The sequence below is a fragment of the Lithobates pipiens genome, unplaced genomic scaffold (genome assembly GCF_037356315.1).
Source record: "Lithobates pipiens isolate NorthernLeopardFrog02 unplaced genomic scaffold, aLitPip1_a1.2 Scaffold_1, whole genome shotgun sequence".
Classification (NCBI taxonomy): Eukaryota; Metazoa; Chordata; class Amphibia; order Anura; family Ranidae; genus Lithobates; species Lithobates pipiens.
The window spans coordinates 167230365-167249231 of NW_027507685.1; the positions used below are offsets into that span (position 1 = coordinate 167230365).

The window sequence follows — 18867 nt, forward strand, 5'->3', positions numbered from 1 at the left end:
CCTCTTTAATATGTATCTGCACCCAGAGTTATCCATTTTCACAATGCAACTCAATTATACCAGCTTGTCTGCCTCAGGGTGTCCCATCCAAGAAGGAGATAAATAAACTCCATATAAAATCTACAGGCAGCACAGGGGGCACAGACGGCAGCACACATTACATTTTTGCGACTTACCCTCCATCCTGCATTCTCGGATCTATCTGCATGCACCTGTTATTGCTGTGTCCACATGCACCGTCGACAAACTGACCACTCCCCCTGCCCCTGTGCCAGCCAATCACATTGCAAGAAAACCCAGCAGCAGCCAGCAGGCTCCGCCTCAGCAGGTAATGGATGAGAAGCCAGCGAGTGATGGCCACGATAACCTGCTGCATAGTCGCAGCCACCTGGGGGGGGATTGGGGTCGAGGGGGGGCTTTGGAGGGGCAAGTGAAAGTAGGCAGTGGAGGCTTGTCTTGTTTGTACTTCTCTGCAGCAGCATGCAGTAGGGGAGAGTGGGCCCTGGTTGGCAGGGCCCCTAGGGACACTCGGAGCTCTACATGAGTACTGCCTGTACCCCCCTGATGGCGGCCCTGATAGTAGCAGTCATTAATATTACAAAATAGGGCTGAGGAGGCCACAATCTCAGGAGTATTGTAGAGAAGTTGTAATTAATGAACCAGTGATATGTAAACATTCCTGTGTAGAGTCAGTAAATTGCTACATTGAGTTTCTAACTGTGGGGGGGCGTGGCTATGTGTGACACCCTCACTGATCTCTGTTCCCAATGACAGGGAGCAGAGATCAGTGACACTGTCACTAGGCAGAACGAGGAGATGCTTGTTTACATTAGCATCTCCCCGTTCTTCCTCTCCATGAGACGATCGCAGGTATCCCGCGACGATCGAGTCCGGAACCGGCGACCCAACTCACAGGGTCGCAGGCTGCCTCTTAAAGGGCAACGTATGGGCATACGGCCACGTGATTCTGCCTGTACGAGCCTTTCTGCCGACATATATTGGTGTGAGGCAGTCGACAAGCGGTTAAAGTTGAGTTACAGCCAAAAATACAACTAGGTCTTACACAAAACACCACCCCCCTCTCGTTTTTGGATAATTTATATATATATATATATATATATATATATATATATATATATATATATATATTGTAAGGGATCTTCCCGGGGTAGGGTGTGTTTGGACACAGTTCACAGCAGACTTGGAATTTATAAAGCAGATCTTGGCGTTTATTCGTGGTACAAACAGTCCAGCAAACAAAATATACAGCAACACCGTGCTTTCTAAGTACAACAAAAATAAAAGTCCTAGCCCGGCTGGGCGCTTACTAACAGGTTCTGCTCACCTATCTGACACTTACAAACACAGCGTCTTTCGCCTGGATATCGCAGGGTGAGTTTTAGCTCCAGCAGTGGCTGTGCTTGCAGCTTCCTTCAACACACAGATTGTTCATTCCCTGGCTGAGAGCAATCACCTGCAGACCCTGCAGATCCTTTAGCTTCCCAGGCTAATTAGGATCAAAGCTCACCTGATCCCAAACCCAGAACTGGATCGGGGGATGTGGAATGACAGGTCCCTCTACCAAACCTACCTGCCATTCCATATAAATCCAGGCCCGGCAAAATTAAATAACAACTCAGCAGCATATCGCTGCTGAGAAACTGATCCATCCTGGATTTACCATCTCACACTGTGTAGCAACCTAGGTGAGATGTACACCCCCTCGATCACTTCTCCAGTGACATGTCTACATATCCCCCCCCTCTTTTTCAGACCGGAGGGCTGAGCCTTTTGTCCCCACAGACAACTTACCCTTGACAATGCGTCAGCATTTGCCTGTAATTTCCCTGGCCTGTGTTCCACAGTGAAATTAAAGTTTTGTAGGGAGAGAAACCATCTAGTCACTCTTGCATTTCTCTCCTTGTTTAACTTCATCCATGTTAGGGGGGCATGGTCTGTCACCAACTTGAATTTCCTGCCTAGCAAGTAATACTTTAAAGATTCTAGGGCCCACTTTACTGCCAAACATTCTCGCTCCACAATGGCATAATTTTTCTCGGCCGGGGTTAGTTTTCTACTCAAGTACGTCACTGGATGCTCCTCACCATTCACTACTTGTGAGAGTACTGCACCTAAGCCTGTGTTAGAGGCATCTGTCTGGACCAGAAATTCTCGTTTGAAATCGGGGGTAACTAAGACAGGTGGTTGGCACAAGGCAGACTTAAGGCTTTGGAAAGCCTTCTCGGCCTCTGGGGTCCACGTGACCATTGCTGTCTTTCCGCCCTTTGTCAAGTCAGTTAGTGGAGCAGCAACTGAGGCAAAGTTCGGCACAAATCTACGGTAATACCCCGTAATACCCAGGAAAGCTCTAACCTGTTTCCTTGTCAGGGGTCTAGGCCAATTCTGTATTGCCTCAATTTTATTTAGCTGTGGCTTAATCAATCCTCTCCCAATAATGTAGCCTAGATATTTGGCCTCTTCTAGGGCTAGAGCACACTTCTCGGCATTTATGGTCAACCCCGCATCACTTATGGCATCCAACACGGCCTGTACCTTACAGAGGTGACTTTCCCAATCAGGGCTAAAAATGACCACATCATCGAGGTAGGCAGCTGAGTAATCACGATGTGGTCGCAGAATCAAGTCCATCAACCTCTGGAAAGTTGCAGGCGCTCCATGTAACCCGAATGGCATCACTACATACTGGAATAGCCCATCAGGGGTGGAGAATGCAGTTTTCTCTTTAGCCTCACCAGAAAGTGGAATCTGCCAGTAGCCCTTTGTGAGATCGAGGGTGGTTATGTACCTGGCGTTACCCAACTTCTCAATCAACTCATCTACCCTGGGCATAGGATACGCATCGAACTTGGAGATCTCATTCAACTTTCTGAAATCGTTACAGAACCTCCAAGTTCCATTGGGCTTTGGGATTAGCACAATTGGGCTGGACCATTCACTCTGTGACACCTCAATTACCCCCAGAGCAAGCATACGTTTTACCTCGGCAGATACGGCTTCCCTACGTGCCTCGGGTATCCTATAGGGCTTAAGGTTTACTCTGCTTCTAGGCTCAGTTTCAATGTGATGATGGATGAGGTGTGTACGCCCTGGGAGGTCAGAGAACTTGTTTTTGTTTTTCTGTAAAAATTCCTGAGCCTCCTGTTTCTGTGACACTGATAGAGTATCACCTACCTTGACTGGAGGGATTGGTTGTGACAAATTATTAACAGTATTTGTCGCCACCAAGGATTCCCTGTCTTTCCAGGGCTTGATCAAGTTTATGTGATAAACTTGGAAAGGCTTCCTTCTACCTGGTTGGTGCACCTTGTAGTTCACCTCACTGATCTTTTCAACAATTTCATAGGGACCTTGCCACTTCGCCAAGAATTTACTCTCAACAGTGGGGACTAGTATAAGGACCCTATCGCCTGGGTTGAATGTCCTGATTCTTGCGGACCGGTTGTAAATTCTACTTTGGGCCTCTTGAGCCCTCTGGAGGTGTTCCCTTACCAGGGGCATTACAGTGGCTATACGGTCCTGCATTTGTGCTACATGCTCAATAACACTCTTGTATGGGGTGGACTCATTCTCCCATGTCTCTTTTGCAATGTCCAGTAGACCCCTAGGGTGACGACCATAGACCAACTCGAATGGTGAGAACCCTGTGGACGCTTGGGGCACCTCCCTAATAGCAAACATGAGGTAGGGTAATAAATGATCCCAGTCACGACCATCTTTTGCCACCACTTTCTTCAACATATGTTTCAAAGTTTTATTAAATCTCTCCACCAATCCGTCCGTCTGGGGGTGGTATACAGAGGTACGGATGTGTGAGATTTTAAATAGTTTGCATAACTCCTTCATTACTTTTGACATAAATGGCGTACCTTGGTCAGTTAGGATTTCTTTGGGGATCCCAGTCCTAGAGAACATATAAAACAACTCATGTGCAATTGTTTTAGATGCAGTGTTTCTTAAGGGTACAGCCTCAGGATAGCGGGTCGCATAATCCAGGACTACCAAAATATACTGGTGTCCTCTAGCTGACTTTACAACGGGACTCACTAAATCCATGGCAATACGCTCAAAAGGCACCTCTATAATAGGGAGCGAAACCAAAGGACTGCGAAAATGTGACACTGGGGCACTAACCTGACATGTGGGGCACGACTCACAGTATTTTTTAATGTCATCATATATGGCCGGCCAAAAAAACCTCTGGAGAACCCTCTCTCGCGTTTTGTCAGTCCCCAAGTGTCCCCCAAGAACATGGTTATGTGCCATGTCAAGCACCTGACGCCGGTACGGCTTAGGTACCAGAAGCTGTTCCACAATCTCATCCTTAACCTTATTGACTCTATAGAAAAGATCATTAGTCACCGAAAAATGTGGAAATCTTTTTTCAGCATCTGGTTCCTGAGGTACCCCGTTCATAACAGCAACCTGCTCGCTCGCATTTTTGAGAGTGGGGTCCTGTAATTGTGCAGCCCCAAAATTATCGCTAGACACCTCTAAGTCTAGTATATTTTGCTCAGTGGGAGGAGCCTCCTCCTCCCCAGCCAGGACCTGCAAAGGAAAACAATCATTTTCATCCTGTACACTTTTATCATTCACAGTGGACAAAGCAACCACCTTAGAGGTATCCTCACTCCTTTTGGGGATTTTTCTTTTTTCCCAGAGAGCCCAGAATAAAGGAAAATCGCGCCCCAATATTACATTATGCATGAGGTTTTTAACCACACCCACTTCATATTGTACTGTGCCTTGTTCAGTCCCGACTTTAGCCAGCACTATAGGGTACACTTTTGTATCACCATGTATACACACAACGCTCATATGCTTTTTAGACTCTAAGTCCCCAGTCACCAGGCTAGCATGCACCAAGGTTACAAGGCTTCCTGAGTCCATTAACGCTTTAACAGGAAAGTCATTGATTGTGATGTTGCAGATTTGCGGTTCAGTCTCTAGTCCAGGAACTGCAGCACAAGATGGTTCCGCAAATAGCGACTGACGCCGGCTAGCGTCACATTCCATGGGTTCAGAGGTAAGAGGGCAATGGGCCGACACGTGTCCCGCCTCATGGCATCTCCAACACTGGATAGGGCCTGGTCTCTTTGGCAAGGAGTCCTTTTCAGAGCCCCTTAGCCACCCGGGACCATCACCAGTCTTTTGTCCCTGAGACACCACTTGAGCCCTTTTCCCCCCATCAGCACCCCTCCACACTCCCCCAATAGATGGAAGTCTCTTACCAGCTGACGGCACAGATCTGGCGCTCCGGGGAGGTGAAGATGCTGCAGGAACATCACGGAGGTAGTCCTCAGTCGCCTGGAACCTCTCCACAAGGTTGACAAGTTCGTTTGCATTCTTAGGATCACCTTGTCCCACCCAGCGTTGCAAGTCAGTAGGAAGCGCTCGGAGGTAGCGATCCATCACGACCTTCTCTAGGATTTGTGCAGGAGTAGAAGTGTCTGGCTCCAACCACTTTCTTGCCAAATGGATTAGGTCATACATCTGGGACCTCGCTGATTTGTCCAGACTGTAGCTCCAGTTGCGTACCCTCCGGGCACGGACTGCAGTAGTAACTCCTAGTCGGGCAAGTATCTCCTCTTTTAGCCGAGTATAGTCCTTAACCTCTTGCTCACTGAGGTCATAGTAGGCTTTTTGAGGTTCACCTGTTAAATAGGGCGCAATTACCTCTGCCCACTCAGCGGCTGGTAACTTCTCTCGCTCAGCCACGCGCTCAAATACTGTTAGATAGGCTTCAACATCGTCCTCAGCAGTCATCTTTTGCAGCGCTTTCTGCACAGTCCTTCTCCCAAAAAAAATCTCTGGAGCGGCTCCCTCCATTGTGGGTGGATTAGCAACCACAGGCGCCTCTCGATTTACTATCAGGTGCTCGATAAGTTGTTGTTGGCTTTGGCGCAAAGCTTGCAACTCTTCCTTATGCATCTGCTGTTGTGCAGCCATGGACTGTTCATGTCGTTGCTGTTGTTGCAAACTCACTTGCATAAACTGCTTCAGCATCTCCTCCATGTTGCTGGACTGTTCTTGGAGTGTAGTTGCAGCTTTCACCCAGGACATCAGCAGCTGTAGCCAAGTCTGTCCACACCGTTGCCCCTAGCAACCGCGTTGCCCGCATTCTCCACCAATTGTAAGGGATCTTCCCGGGGTAGGGTGTGTTTGGACACAGTTCACAGCAGACTTGGAATTTATAAAGCAGATCTTGGCGTTTATTCGTGGTACAAACAGTCCAGCAAACAAAATATACAGCAACACCGTGCTTTCTAAGTACAACAAAAATAAAAGTCCTAGCCCGGCTGGGCGCTTACTAACAGGTTCTGCTCACCTATCTGACACTTACAAACACAGCGTCTTTCGCCTGGATATCGCAGGGTGAGTTTTAGCTCCAGCAGTGGCTGTGCTTGCAGCTTCCTTCAACACACAGATTGTTCATTCCCTGGCTGAGAGCAATCACCTGCAGACCCTGCAGATCCTTTAGCTTCCCAGGCTAATTAGGATCAAAGCTCACCTGATCCCAAACCCAGAACTGGATCGGGGGATGTGGAATGACAGGTCCCTCTACCAAACCTACCTGCCATTCCATATAAATCCAGGCCCGGCAAAATTAAATAACAACTCAGCAGCATATCGCTGCTGAGAAACTGATCCATCCTGGATTTACCATCTCACACTGTGTAGCAACCTAGGTGAGATGTACACCCCCTCGATCACTTCTCCAGTGACATGTCTACAATATATTGAAGTTCTGATTGAACGTAACGCGTATGGGTGACATGACGTCATCCACTGCTGCCATACGGAACTAACATGATTGTCGGCTTTTCATGCTGTGTTTTTATCATCTTTATGTGAGTAGTTTGTGTTTGAACACAAAAATGTAATCTTATACTTAAGCGTGAGCACTTAGATCTTTTCTTTCTACCCATGATTTGGCGTCCTCGCTGAGATCTAAGAAGACATGAGAGAAGTTTATGGTCCGTGTTAACCCCTTTGATACCCGCTTGCATGACCACCTGTTTGCATAGGGGTCCATACCATAATGTGAGAGTGATTAGTTAGACCTGAGGTGGAGGGGTTGTCACGCTACTGTGGAAAAAAAAAATTACTTACGTCAGTGCTACAGTTTGAATTTAAAATGTATTTGTGTGAACTTTGAAGTTAAGTCATGGATTGTGGAACCTAACTAGTGTCGGGTGATTGTATATAGTGTATACATTTACCACTGACTAATGCAGAGTTGCAATGCAAGGAGATCAGCTAAAAGTAGTCGGATCTGTATGTGCGTTATAATTAATCGAAATTAGTAGATTAATCATTTAAAAAAAATTGATTAATCGAACACGAAAATTGTAATCAGTAACAGCTCTAATATATATATATATATATATATATACACACACACACAGTATATTTGCTTTATTTATCTAGGTTTAAGACAGAGCAACTGATAGTGTTTTCCACAGTAACCAAAGAGCTTCTCCTTTTATTTTTTCTGTCGGGCACGGAACCATAAAATACAGAAGCTGACTGGTTACTGCAGCCAGTTTAATATTATCAAACACAGCTGTTTGGAATCGCAGCTGAGATGCAGCTGTTTTCATAAGTGATCAGTAGTTTGGAATTGTATGGTCTTACCATTAAACTTTTTTCTCTCAGCCAGGGAAGGCGCATGTGAGAGCACCATTGCATCAGTTGAGGCACCAAAAAAGCATCACAGTTACGGCCGCAATGAAGGTGCCTGGATGAAAGACCCTGCAGCAAAGGATGACAGAATCTACATCACCAATTATTACTATGGCAATAATCTAGTGGAGTTTAGAAACCTAGACAATTTCAAACAAGGTATGACAATTTTTACTTTAATATCAGGGAGGGATGGGGGTTGATATCAGTTATACATACTTTGTAATTGGAGCAAATTTTCCTGTCCTGTTAAATCATGTAAATCGCCTGCGCTTAGTTATTGAGTTGGTCGATATTATGCAATTTAAAAGTAAACACATTCTACTTGCATTCACAGTATATAAAATATACTGTATTTAAAGCAGACCTTCAGTCATTTTTTCAACTTTCCATCTATTAAATCCTCTGCCCTTGTTGTTTTAACTTTGGATAGTAAAATGTTTTTTTTCTGCCAGTAAATAAAAGTATAGGTACAGCCCACTTCCTCTTTCTTGTCTGGTCATTAGCTTAGGCCTAGGACATCATGTACAGCTCTCTCTCTCACTCTCCCGATAGTTTGCCAGGAAGGGAGGGGGGTTGAGTCATAAGAAGACCAATGAGAACTGTAGAGCTGCAGGTGTGCCTTGGTGTGTCTGGGTAAATCCAGGAAGTGAACAGGTAGCTGCCCTCATTTAAAATGGTTGCAGCCAGACTTAGTGGAGGGAGATTTCTACAGCATATTTTGCAGGTACAGAATAACAGTATATATTAAATAATAAAAGTGGTTGGTGGGAAGCTTCAGAATGACAGAGATGTTTTTATTACAAATTAGGTGAACAGACTGCAGTTCCCTCTTTAAGGGTGGTCAGCCCTTATTCATTTTTCATTATATTTTATTTACAAAACTGTTGTTCGGCTGCAGCTTTCCGACAGACAATCCACTCGTCGACTTTTCAAATGAATGGACTTGCCCACACATGGAGTAAAGTCCATTCATTTTGACCGTGACTCCAGGTAGACGGGACTAGCGAAGGGAGTCAATGTCACCGCCTCAATCGGCGAGATTGACACCTTGCTAGCCCCGTCGCCTGGTATGGATTTTAAGGGGAACCCCTAAGGGAGCCCCCCAAAGTCCATACCAGACCCTTATCTAAGCACGCAGCCCGGCTGGTCAGGAAAGGGGTTGGGGACAAGCGAGCGCCCCCCTCCTGAACCATACCAGGCTGCGTGACCTCAACATGGGGGGTGGGTGCTTTGGAGAAGGGGGACCCAGCGGCCCCCCCACCCCAAAGCACCTTGTCCCCATGTTGATGAGGACAAGGGCCTCTTCCTGACAACCCTGGCCATTGGTTGTCAGGGTCTCCAGGTGGGGGGCTTATCGGAATCCGGGAGCCCCCTTTAATAAGGGGGCCCCAGATCCCTGCCCCCCACCCTATGTGAATGAGTATGGGGTACATCGTACCCCTACCCATTCACCTGGGGGAAAAAGTGTCAATAAAAAAAACACACAACACAGCGTTGGCCCGGTCTTCTCGTTTGCCGTTGTCGCCTTCTTCTTCCTTTCAATGTTGGCACAACACTCTCTCCGGCTGTAATGCCAGGGACGCGTTGCACGGTGACATATATAGGCATAATGGGCGGGGTCATTGGGTGACATCACACGGTGACCCCGTCCCTTATGATGTCACAGGCCCAGCATCCCTGGGACTGTGACATTATAAGGGGTGGGGTCACCATGTGATGTCACCCGATGACCCTGCCCATTATGCCTATATAAGTTATTGCGCAACACATCCCTGGCATTAAAGCCGGAGAGAGCATTGTGTCAACATCGGAAGGAAGAAGAAGGCGGAAGCAGCGGCGAACGAGAAGACCCGGCCAAAGCTAATAAAAGAGCTGGAAGAAGTTAGCGGAGGACCCTGGCAGAAGAGGACCCCTGAAGTCGGAAGAAAACCCGCGAAGAGCGGAAGAAGAACCCCAGATGGCGCCCACGATGAAAGAGAAAGCCATGTTCCTCCACTAGCAAAAGAGCAGAAGATAGTGGAGGAGCCCCGAAGTCGGAAGAAGACCCCCGGAGCTGACTAATAAACAAATTTAAAAACCTGTGTTGTGTGTTTTTTTTATTGGCACTTTTTCCTCCAGGTAAATGGGTGGGGTACCCCATACTCATTCACATAGGGTGGGGGGGCCGGGATCTGGCCAGGGTTGTCAGGAAGAGGCCCTTGTCCTCATCAACATGGGGACAATGTGCTTTGGGGTGGGGGGCCCGCAGGGCGCCCCCTTCCCCAAAACACCCACCCCCCATGTTGAAGGCACGCTACCTGGTACAACTCAGGAGGGGGCCGCTCGCTCGTCCCCACCCCGTTTCCTGACTGGCTGGGCTGTGTGCTCGGATAAGGGTCTGGTATGGACTTTGGGGGGACTCCCATACTGTTTTTTCGGCGTAGAGGTTCCCCTTAAAATGCATACCAGGCGACGGGGCTAGCAAGGTGTCAATCTCGCCAATGGAGGTGGCGGCATTGACTTCCTTCGCTAGTACCGTCTACCTTGAGTCACGTTCAAAATGAACGGACTTTACTCTGTGTGTGGGCAAGTCCGTTCATTTGAAAAGTTTGGCGGACCTCCGCCAAAAGTCCGGTCATGTGTGGGCAAGTGCACTCGTTTGGAAAGTCCGGCGGACGTCCACTGCAAAGTCCGCCGGATAGTCTGATCATATGTACGCGGCTGTCAGGAACCATGAAACAGACAGAGACATAAGTACAATCAAATCACACTTGTTTATTAATAAAAATAAAAAGGTAAATAGGAAAAAGCGTAGTCAAGCAAGCCAGAGTCCAGTAGCCAGATTGGGTAGTCAGCCAGTCCAAAGTTCATAAACCAGATCGGGTAATCAGCCAGTCCAGACGTCAGGGATCCAAGGAGAGCAACTGCAAGCAGGATGGAAGCCAGCAGGAATGTCAGCAAACCAGTCTTGAAACAACAGCAGGAGATGGTTCCTAGTGATGTGACCAACGCGAAGGCAAATTAAAAAGTGAGCAGGAAGGCTTTTAATAGGCAGGTCAGACGAGCATCATCGGGAACAGCTGGTAACTGTGGAAAGAGAAGAGAGCTGGCAATTACCGGACAGCTGAGCGGCCAGCCCAGAGGAGGAAGGGCTAAGCCATCCCTGACAGCGGTATGAGAAGACACTTGCCCACGCAATGAAATTGGAGCTTACCATAAGCTGTGCAGGGCTTCTTTACTGTCTGAATGTCACAAAACTATTTTTAATTTGTTCAAACATCAATATTTTTATTTATTTTAATGCACAAGCAATAGTACAAATATGGTTCATATAAGAAATACAGAAAAACCATATAAAACAGAAAAAGTAATGACAATTGTACAGGAGGCATCGCAGATATAAAGTACATTAACGGTATACAGCAAGTGATGTGGGAATCTATCATATTAATGAATAAGAAGCAACAGTAGCCACAAGCTCAGTCTAATAGGCTATTTCCAGGGAGGGTATATAGCAATAAAGCATCTTCGCTATAGCCCTAATAGCAGTATATAAAAGTGGGAAAAACAATTCAGATATACGACACCAGTGATAGAATTTATGAGGTACATGTAGCTGCAGACAATAGCCGTCTATCCCAAATTGTTTTATATTTACTGGGGCAACTTGGATTAATGTAGAGAACCTTTTTATAAGTCAAGGTGTTATTCACTTCATCAATCCAGCCTGGGAGAGTGGGAGGTAGAGCTTGCATGCACCCCCAGGCCACCAATTTCCTGGTGTCAGTGTTTCATGCAAAAACGTAACAGTAGTAAGAAGAGCTGGCAACACTGTAATCCTTGAAGTGTCGTTTATTGGTACATCAATGTGACAGTAAAACAATTAACTGACGCGTTTCGGCAATAGCCTTAGTCGTAGCTGGTTTAAAACAGATATGGCTAAATATATATATATACTCACATACACATGTGCAAACTCCATTGGCCCATCAGGTTAGTGTCACAGAAAATTAGCATATTTAATTGATACCACCAATTATTCAAGTGGTTAGTGACTACACCTGTTTTTAGCCAACATGAGAAGGGGGGGAGAAAAAAAGGCAATGTAAAAAGTTAATTTGCTGAGCCAAGAGGAAGTGTGTAGAAAAATGCTACATAAAATATTAAGACCCTATTGCTTCAAGGAAAAATGTATTTCTTAGAAGAAGATGAAAATGCAGACTTATGTTCAAGTAAAAAAAAAAATTTCCCTTTTTTTTCCTTTTCTCTCCTTCTTCCTGCTTCCTTAGTGATAACACCACAAAGTAAAATCAAGATAGAGAAAAAAAAAGGGTTCATTTTATGGCAGGATCAAAAAAGAGGGATTCAGTTCATAGCAGGATCAAAAAGAGAGGGATTAAATGTACGGCAGAGTCAAAAAGAGAAATTACGTTTTTGGCAGGATCAAAAAAAGAAGGATTACATTTATGACAGGATCAAAAAGAGGAGTTAAGTTTATGGCAGGATCAAAAAGAGCGGGCTTCAATTTATGGCAGGATCAAAAAATAAAAATTCAAATTATGGCCAGGATAGGAGAGGAGATGCAATTTATGGCAGGATCAAAAAGAGAGGGATTACATTTTTGGCAGGATCAAAAAAGAAAAGAAAAATTCAAATTATGGCAGCATCAGAGAAGAGGGATGCAATCTGTAGCAGGATCAAAAAAAGAGGGATTACATTTATGGCAGGATCAAAAGGAGGAATTAAGTTTATGGCAGGGTGAAAAAGAAAGGGATTCAATTTATGGCAAAATCAAAAAGAGGAATTAAGTTTATGGCAGGATCAAAAGGAGTGGGATTCAATTTATGGCAGGATCAAAAAAGAAACATTTAATTTATGGCAGGATCAAAAAAGAAAATTTTAATTTATGGCAGGATCACAGAAGAGGGATACAATTTATGGCAGGATCACAAAGAGAGTGATTGAATTTATGGCAGGATGAAAAAGAGGAATTAAGTTTATGACAGGATCAAAAAGAGAGTAATTACATTTCTGGCAGAATTAAAAAAGAAAAATTCAATTTATGGCAGGATCAGAGAAGAGAGATGGAATTTGTGGCATGATCAGAAAGAAAGGGATTACATTTATGGCAGGATCAAAAAGAAGAATTGAGTTTATGGCAGGATCAAAAGGAGAGGATCCAATTTATGGCAGGATCAAAAAAGAAAAATTTAATTTATGGCAGGATCGGAGAAGAGGGATACAATTTATGGCAGGATCAAAAAAGAAAAATTCAATTTATGACAGGATCAAAGAAGAGAGATGCAATTTATGGCAGGATCAGAAAGAAAAGGATTACATTTATAGCAGGATCAAAAAAAAAAAAAAAAAAGGAAGGAGGAGAGAAAAGGAGGAAAAAATAGAAGACAGAAAAATAAGCACAGAGGGAACCTACTGGGACAAAAAGGCAGATATTGAGGCAGGTCACAATGAAACCAAAGATGGGATAGGATGATCTCATTTGAGAAATAGATCCACGTCCCATCTGTGGTTCATGCCTGTGGGGGTGCGTGTCCCCAACAGGAAAATCCACTTGACTTCCTGTTCCAGTAGCCCTCTGTGCCTGTCTCCTCCACATACTGACATTCTGATTTTTTTGAACTGCAGCGAAAGAGAAGCAATCCATATTACCATCATATGTAAATTTGAAGTGTTTAGATACATTGGATGACCTTCTCTCATTACTATATGCTGCTCCATTATAATGTTTGCTAATCCTTGTGCGAAGGGGCCTAGTGGTGCATCCTACATATTGTAATTTACAAACATCACATTCTATCATGTAGACTACATATTGAGTACTACAATTTATAAAGTCCTTAATAGGAAATACCTTATTATTATGGTACGAGGTGATAGATAGACATGTGCAGAGTAAAATATTTTGTTTCGGAATTTCGTTTTCGTCCGAAAACTTAATTTATTTAGTTACTCCCGAAATTCGTTTTTATTTATTTAGTTTTTCGTTCAAAAATTGCATTCGTCCGAAAATCCACATGAATTACGGTCGAATCTGTCTTTGAAGGCTTATGGTGTCTGTCGAATGTATAAAGAAGATTCGACGGAGCTAGTATATAGCATACTTTAGAACCCTATTAAAGTCTATGGGACTCCAACGTTCAAAATCTAAAGTGCTAATTTTAAAGGCTAATTTGCTAGTTACTGTCCTAAAAAGTGTTTGGGGACCCGGGTCCTGCCCCAGGGGACATGTATCAATGCAAAAAAAAAGTTTTAAAAACGGCCGTTTTTTCGGGAGCAGTGATTTTAATAATGATTAAAGTGAAACAATAAAAGTGTAATATTCCTTTAAATTTCGTAGGGGGGGTTGTCTATAGTATGCCTGTGAAGGGGCTCATGTTTCTGGTGCTTAGAATTGTCCCTGCACAAAGTGTCATTTATGCAGGAAAAAAGTCCTTTAAAATCACTCGCAGCTATTATGAATTGTCGGATCCCGTAATACAGAGAACACTCATTGAAAGTCATTGATAAAAAATAAAAAAAATAAATAAAAAAAAAGCATGGGGGTCCCCCAAATTCAATTACCAGGCCCTTCAGGTCTGGTATGGATATTAAGGGGAACCCTGCCTCAAATTTAAGAAACAATTTGATGTGGGGTTCCCCCTAAAAATCCATACCAGACCCTTTATCCGAGCACGCAACCTGGCAGGCTACAGGAAAAGAGGGGGGACGAGAGAGCGGCCCCCCCTCCCTCCTGAACCGTACCAGGCCACATGCCCTCAACATTGGGAGGATGCTTTGGGGGTCTGTGACCCCTCAAAGCACCTTGTCCCCATGTTGATGAGGACAAGGGCCTCATCCCCACAACCGTGGCCGGTGGATGTGGAGGTCTGCGGGCGGGGGGCTTATCAGAATCTGGAAGCCCCCTTTAACAAGGGGACCCCCAGATCCCGGCCCCCCCCTGTTTGAAATGGTAAGGGGGTACAAAAGTACCCCTACCATTTCACAAAGAAAGTGTAAAAAATGGTTAAATAAAACAAACACACTTTTGAAAAATTCCTTTATTAAAAATAAAAAAAAGATTCCAGCGGCGGTAATCCACTCTTGCTATCCAGCGACGGACGGTCATCTCTCCAGCGATGGCTCATCTCATCCAGCGCAGCAAATCCATCCTTCTTCTGTCTCCGTGGAGGAGACACTGCAGGCATTCCGGCGGCCTGACGTTTCTTATATACGGAGGGCGGGGCCACCCGTCACCTGACCCCGCCCCCCTCTGACGCAAGGGGAAACCCGGGGTTCCCTGTGACGTATGGGTGACCCCGCCCCCCTCTGATGTAACGGAAACCTGCCTGTGTTACATCAGAGGGGGGCGGAGTCACCCATACCTCACAGGGAACCCCGGGTTTCCCCTTGCGTCAGAGGGGGGCGGGGTCAGGTGACGGGTGGCCCCGCCCTCCATATATAAGAAACGTCAGGCCGCCAGAATGCCTGCAGTGTCTCCTCCACGGAGACAGAAGAAGGATGGATTCGCTGCGCTGGATGAGATGAGCCATCGCTGGAGAGATGACCGTCCGTCGCTGGATAGCAAGAGTGGATTACCGCCGCTGGAATCTTTTTTTTATTTTTTTTATTTTTAATAAAGGAATTTTTCAAAAGTGTGTTTTTTTTATTTAACCATTTTTTACACTTTCTTTGTGAAATGGTAGGGGTACTTTTGTACCCCCTTACCATTTCAAACAGGGGGTGGGCCGGGATCTGGGGGTCCCCTTGTTAAAGGGGGCTTCCAGATTCTGATAAGCCCCCCGCCCGCAGACCTCCACAACCACCGGCCACAACCATGAGCCCCTTCACAGGCATACTATAGACAACCACCCCCCCCCTACGAAATTTAAAGGAATATTACACTTTTATTGTTTCACTTTAATCATTATTAAAATCACTGCTCCCGAAAAAACGGCCGTTTTTAAAACTTTTTTTTGCATTGATACATGTCCCCTGGGGCAGGACCCGGGTCCCCAAACACTTTTTAGGACAGTAACTTGCAGAATCTTTTCTCTCTGTCAAATCTTTTTTCTCTGTCGAATATTTTCTCTATATAATCTTGGACTAATAGAGGTAAGGTTAGGCACATTCGACCACAGGTTCTATAGACAGCTTGTTATTGTCAGAGTCATGTTAATTTTTCGGATTTTGTGCTTTCGTTATCGTTTGTCAAAACGAAAACGAAAATAGCTGAAATTCGGACGAAAATGCATTCGGACGGAAACGAATGCACATGTCTAGTGATAGACTTGTGATTCTTATTATGTTTGTTACAATACCTACAAGTATTCAAACCACAACTATACGAGCCATTAATACTGAGCCACGTTTTGGAAATAGTGGTGAATTGATGTAGACTGGGTGACAAAGAGTTACCTAAAGTTGGAGCACGACGGCAAGAGAAATTGCACCCCTTAGACAGCACATCTATTAGGTCCTTGTCACCATAAAGAATGGGAAGATGTTTATTAACAATCTGTTTGATCTGATTAAACTCTCTGGAAAAAGTGGTGACAAAGGTAAGGGAACTCCTGTCCTTGTTCTTTTTATGTTCTATATATTTTAGAAAGCAAGGGGATGTCTCTTTATTGTGTAATAGATTGTTCCTGTCCTTCTCTGAGGCTATGGAAATGGCTCTATTGAGGTCTATCACTCTATCCCTTAATCGTTTTGAGATGTTAGAACATTCTAGCTGAAAACTTTCTGGGGTGGAGCAGTTGCGCTTAGCTCTAATAAATTCACCCACCGGAATGGAACGAATAGTATGGGGTGGATGACAGCTAGAGGCCAGAAGTAAGGAATTTCCGGCAGTAGGTTTGCGGAAAGTTTCAGTATTTATAAGACCAGTGCTGTGGTCACCCCTGAGTGTGATATCTAGAAAATCAATCACAATGTTGTTGCTGGCATAAGAGAATTCAAGATTAAAGCTGTTATTGTTGAGGTATGAGACAAAATAAGTTAAAGAGAAATCAGTGTGGTCCCAAATTAAGATCAGGTCGTCTATGTATCGCCCATAACCAGTGGATGTTGGGTACATAGATGTTGAGATGTGAAAAAATTAAACATTCTTCCCACCATCCCATGTACAAGATAGCTAACGAAGGAGGCTCCACAGCATTGTACATAGAAGAAATCGTGAAAGAAGAAGTAATTGTGTGAAAAGTAGGTGTAATTTATTTTTGTTGGATTATTCTCTCTCCATGAATCAATTAAATTGTGTTTGGAAAGGAGTTGAAAGAGAGATATTTAGAGTTACGGGGTGAAGTATATGGTGTTTTGTCCAGTAATGGTAGGAGAACCTGGTTGGAATCGCCACATACAATGATTGTTCCCAGACTATGTGCATTAACTACTTGTAATAGATGTGTTAAGAATGGAATTGGCTCTTTGTTAGGTGCATAATAAGAAACCACAGTTACTTCTGTGTCCAAAATGTGTCCCGTAAGGATTAGATATCTTCCTTCTGGATCCTTAATTTCCAAATGAATTGTGAATAGAGTGGACCAGTGGAAAGCCACAAGAGTTCCATGTTGTTTGGTATTGGTTGAGGCAGTGACTATTTGTGGATAGTATGAACTAAAAAATGTAGGCGTTGATTTTACTGTAAAATTAGTCTCTTGCAGGCACACAATGTGTGCATTTTTTGCTTGGAATGACTTAAACGCTTTAGTGCGTTTCTGTGGGACATTGAGTCCCTGTACGTTCAGGGATAAAAAGTTTAAGGGGGCCATGGTAGCTGAGACAATAGGCAGCACTCACCCATTGTTCCAACCTGACTATTTCTCGACTCCATGGACTTGAAAAGGGAAAAAAGAAAGAAAAGTCCAGTGTTATCTAGATTAGGAAAGAAGAAAAAGACAGATACATACGTTTACATTACCTAAGCTTAATAATATAATATGAAGGTATTCAAAATGTACCCGTAGTGAAGGGTAAAACCCGCCAACAGGGGACAAGAGACCCTCGTCGAGTCCCCCCATATTAAGGGAGGGGATCCGAGGAAGACTAGGTGAGGCACACAGAACTTCTGTGAAAAGAACTGCTTTGTTAAACAAGAAACAAAAAATATAAAATAAAAAAAAGGAAAAAAAAACTTTTTGCATCGCTAGGATGCATGTTTATAGCCCTTATGGCTTAATGAAAGTATTATCTATTTTCTATAATAGGTTTTCCAAGAAAAATTGAAAAAAATAAAATAATTAAGATGATTAAATCCCTGCAATACTTGAAAAGTAGTCTATCTAATCTAAAAAAGGTAAATGGGATATGTCTTTTATCAAGAACTTAGACTTCTCTAAAACTTTGTTTCTAAAGCCTATATAAGTACATCAACCCTAGAAATAAATTATATCTTTTCAGTCATGAATGAGTCTCCTTATTTGTTTAATGATAATATTATTCAACGCTAGGTGGCAAGTAGTAAATAAGGAGAGCTATTTTAACCATTCTATTTAGGTAAAGAGAAAAAGAAACTTTGTTTCATATATTGGACATAGCTGATGAAAATGAAGTTCCCATATGATTGTGCTCAGCATATTCAGGTTTAACCTTAGTAGGGGATTTCCCCTGACCCAAAATGTATTCTATTCATAGGATACAGGTGCAGGCTGCAATTTTGGGTCAAATGAGCATAGTTAATGAGTTCAGTATGTTATAGTTCCTCTGGGAACATATCTCCCATATTAGCTTATAGCCGTATTTCTTAAAGAATAGCCTGTCAATCCATTGGATCTTTTTGGTCCTGTGGGGGGGAAACATAGCGACCCCTTTTATGTTTGTGATGAACCCCATTTTTCCCATTTGCATGGGATGAGTTAGGTAGGGAAGAGGTAGATGCTGTTCTTCTACGTGAGGTTGTAGCTGCAGATGTTCCATCGATCAATTTAAGGTCAAGTAAGGCTTGTTGAAGTTTCTTTCAGTGATCTACAGATGTGTTTGGTACCTTTTTAACTGAAGCATATGGAGAATGGAAAACCCCATTGACCCCATTGCTATGTGATGTTATGACGTTGTAATTCCATTAAATGCGGTTTCATGGCACGTCTTTTAGAAATGGTTACTTGAGAGAGATCAGTGAAAATCTGAAAATTGTGACCCTGGAAGGTTAGGTTGTCTTTCTCTCTGGCTGCAATTAAGAGTTGT

At 44.0% G+C, this 18867-nt stretch overlaps 1 protein-coding gene across 1 annotated transcript in view; it reads left to right on the plus strand.

The window, feature by feature from the left end:
- The window catches only part of OLFML2A (olfactomedin like 2A), a 374838-nt gene that overhangs the window by 342603 nt on the left and 13368 nt on the right, over positions 1-18867 (plus strand). Inside the window, exon 7 of the mRNA XM_077478845.1 lies at positions 7678-7863. Coding sequence (XP_077334971.1) covers positions 7678-7863 — 186 coding nt within the window. The remainder of the gene's footprint in view (positions 1-7677; positions 7864-18867) is intronic.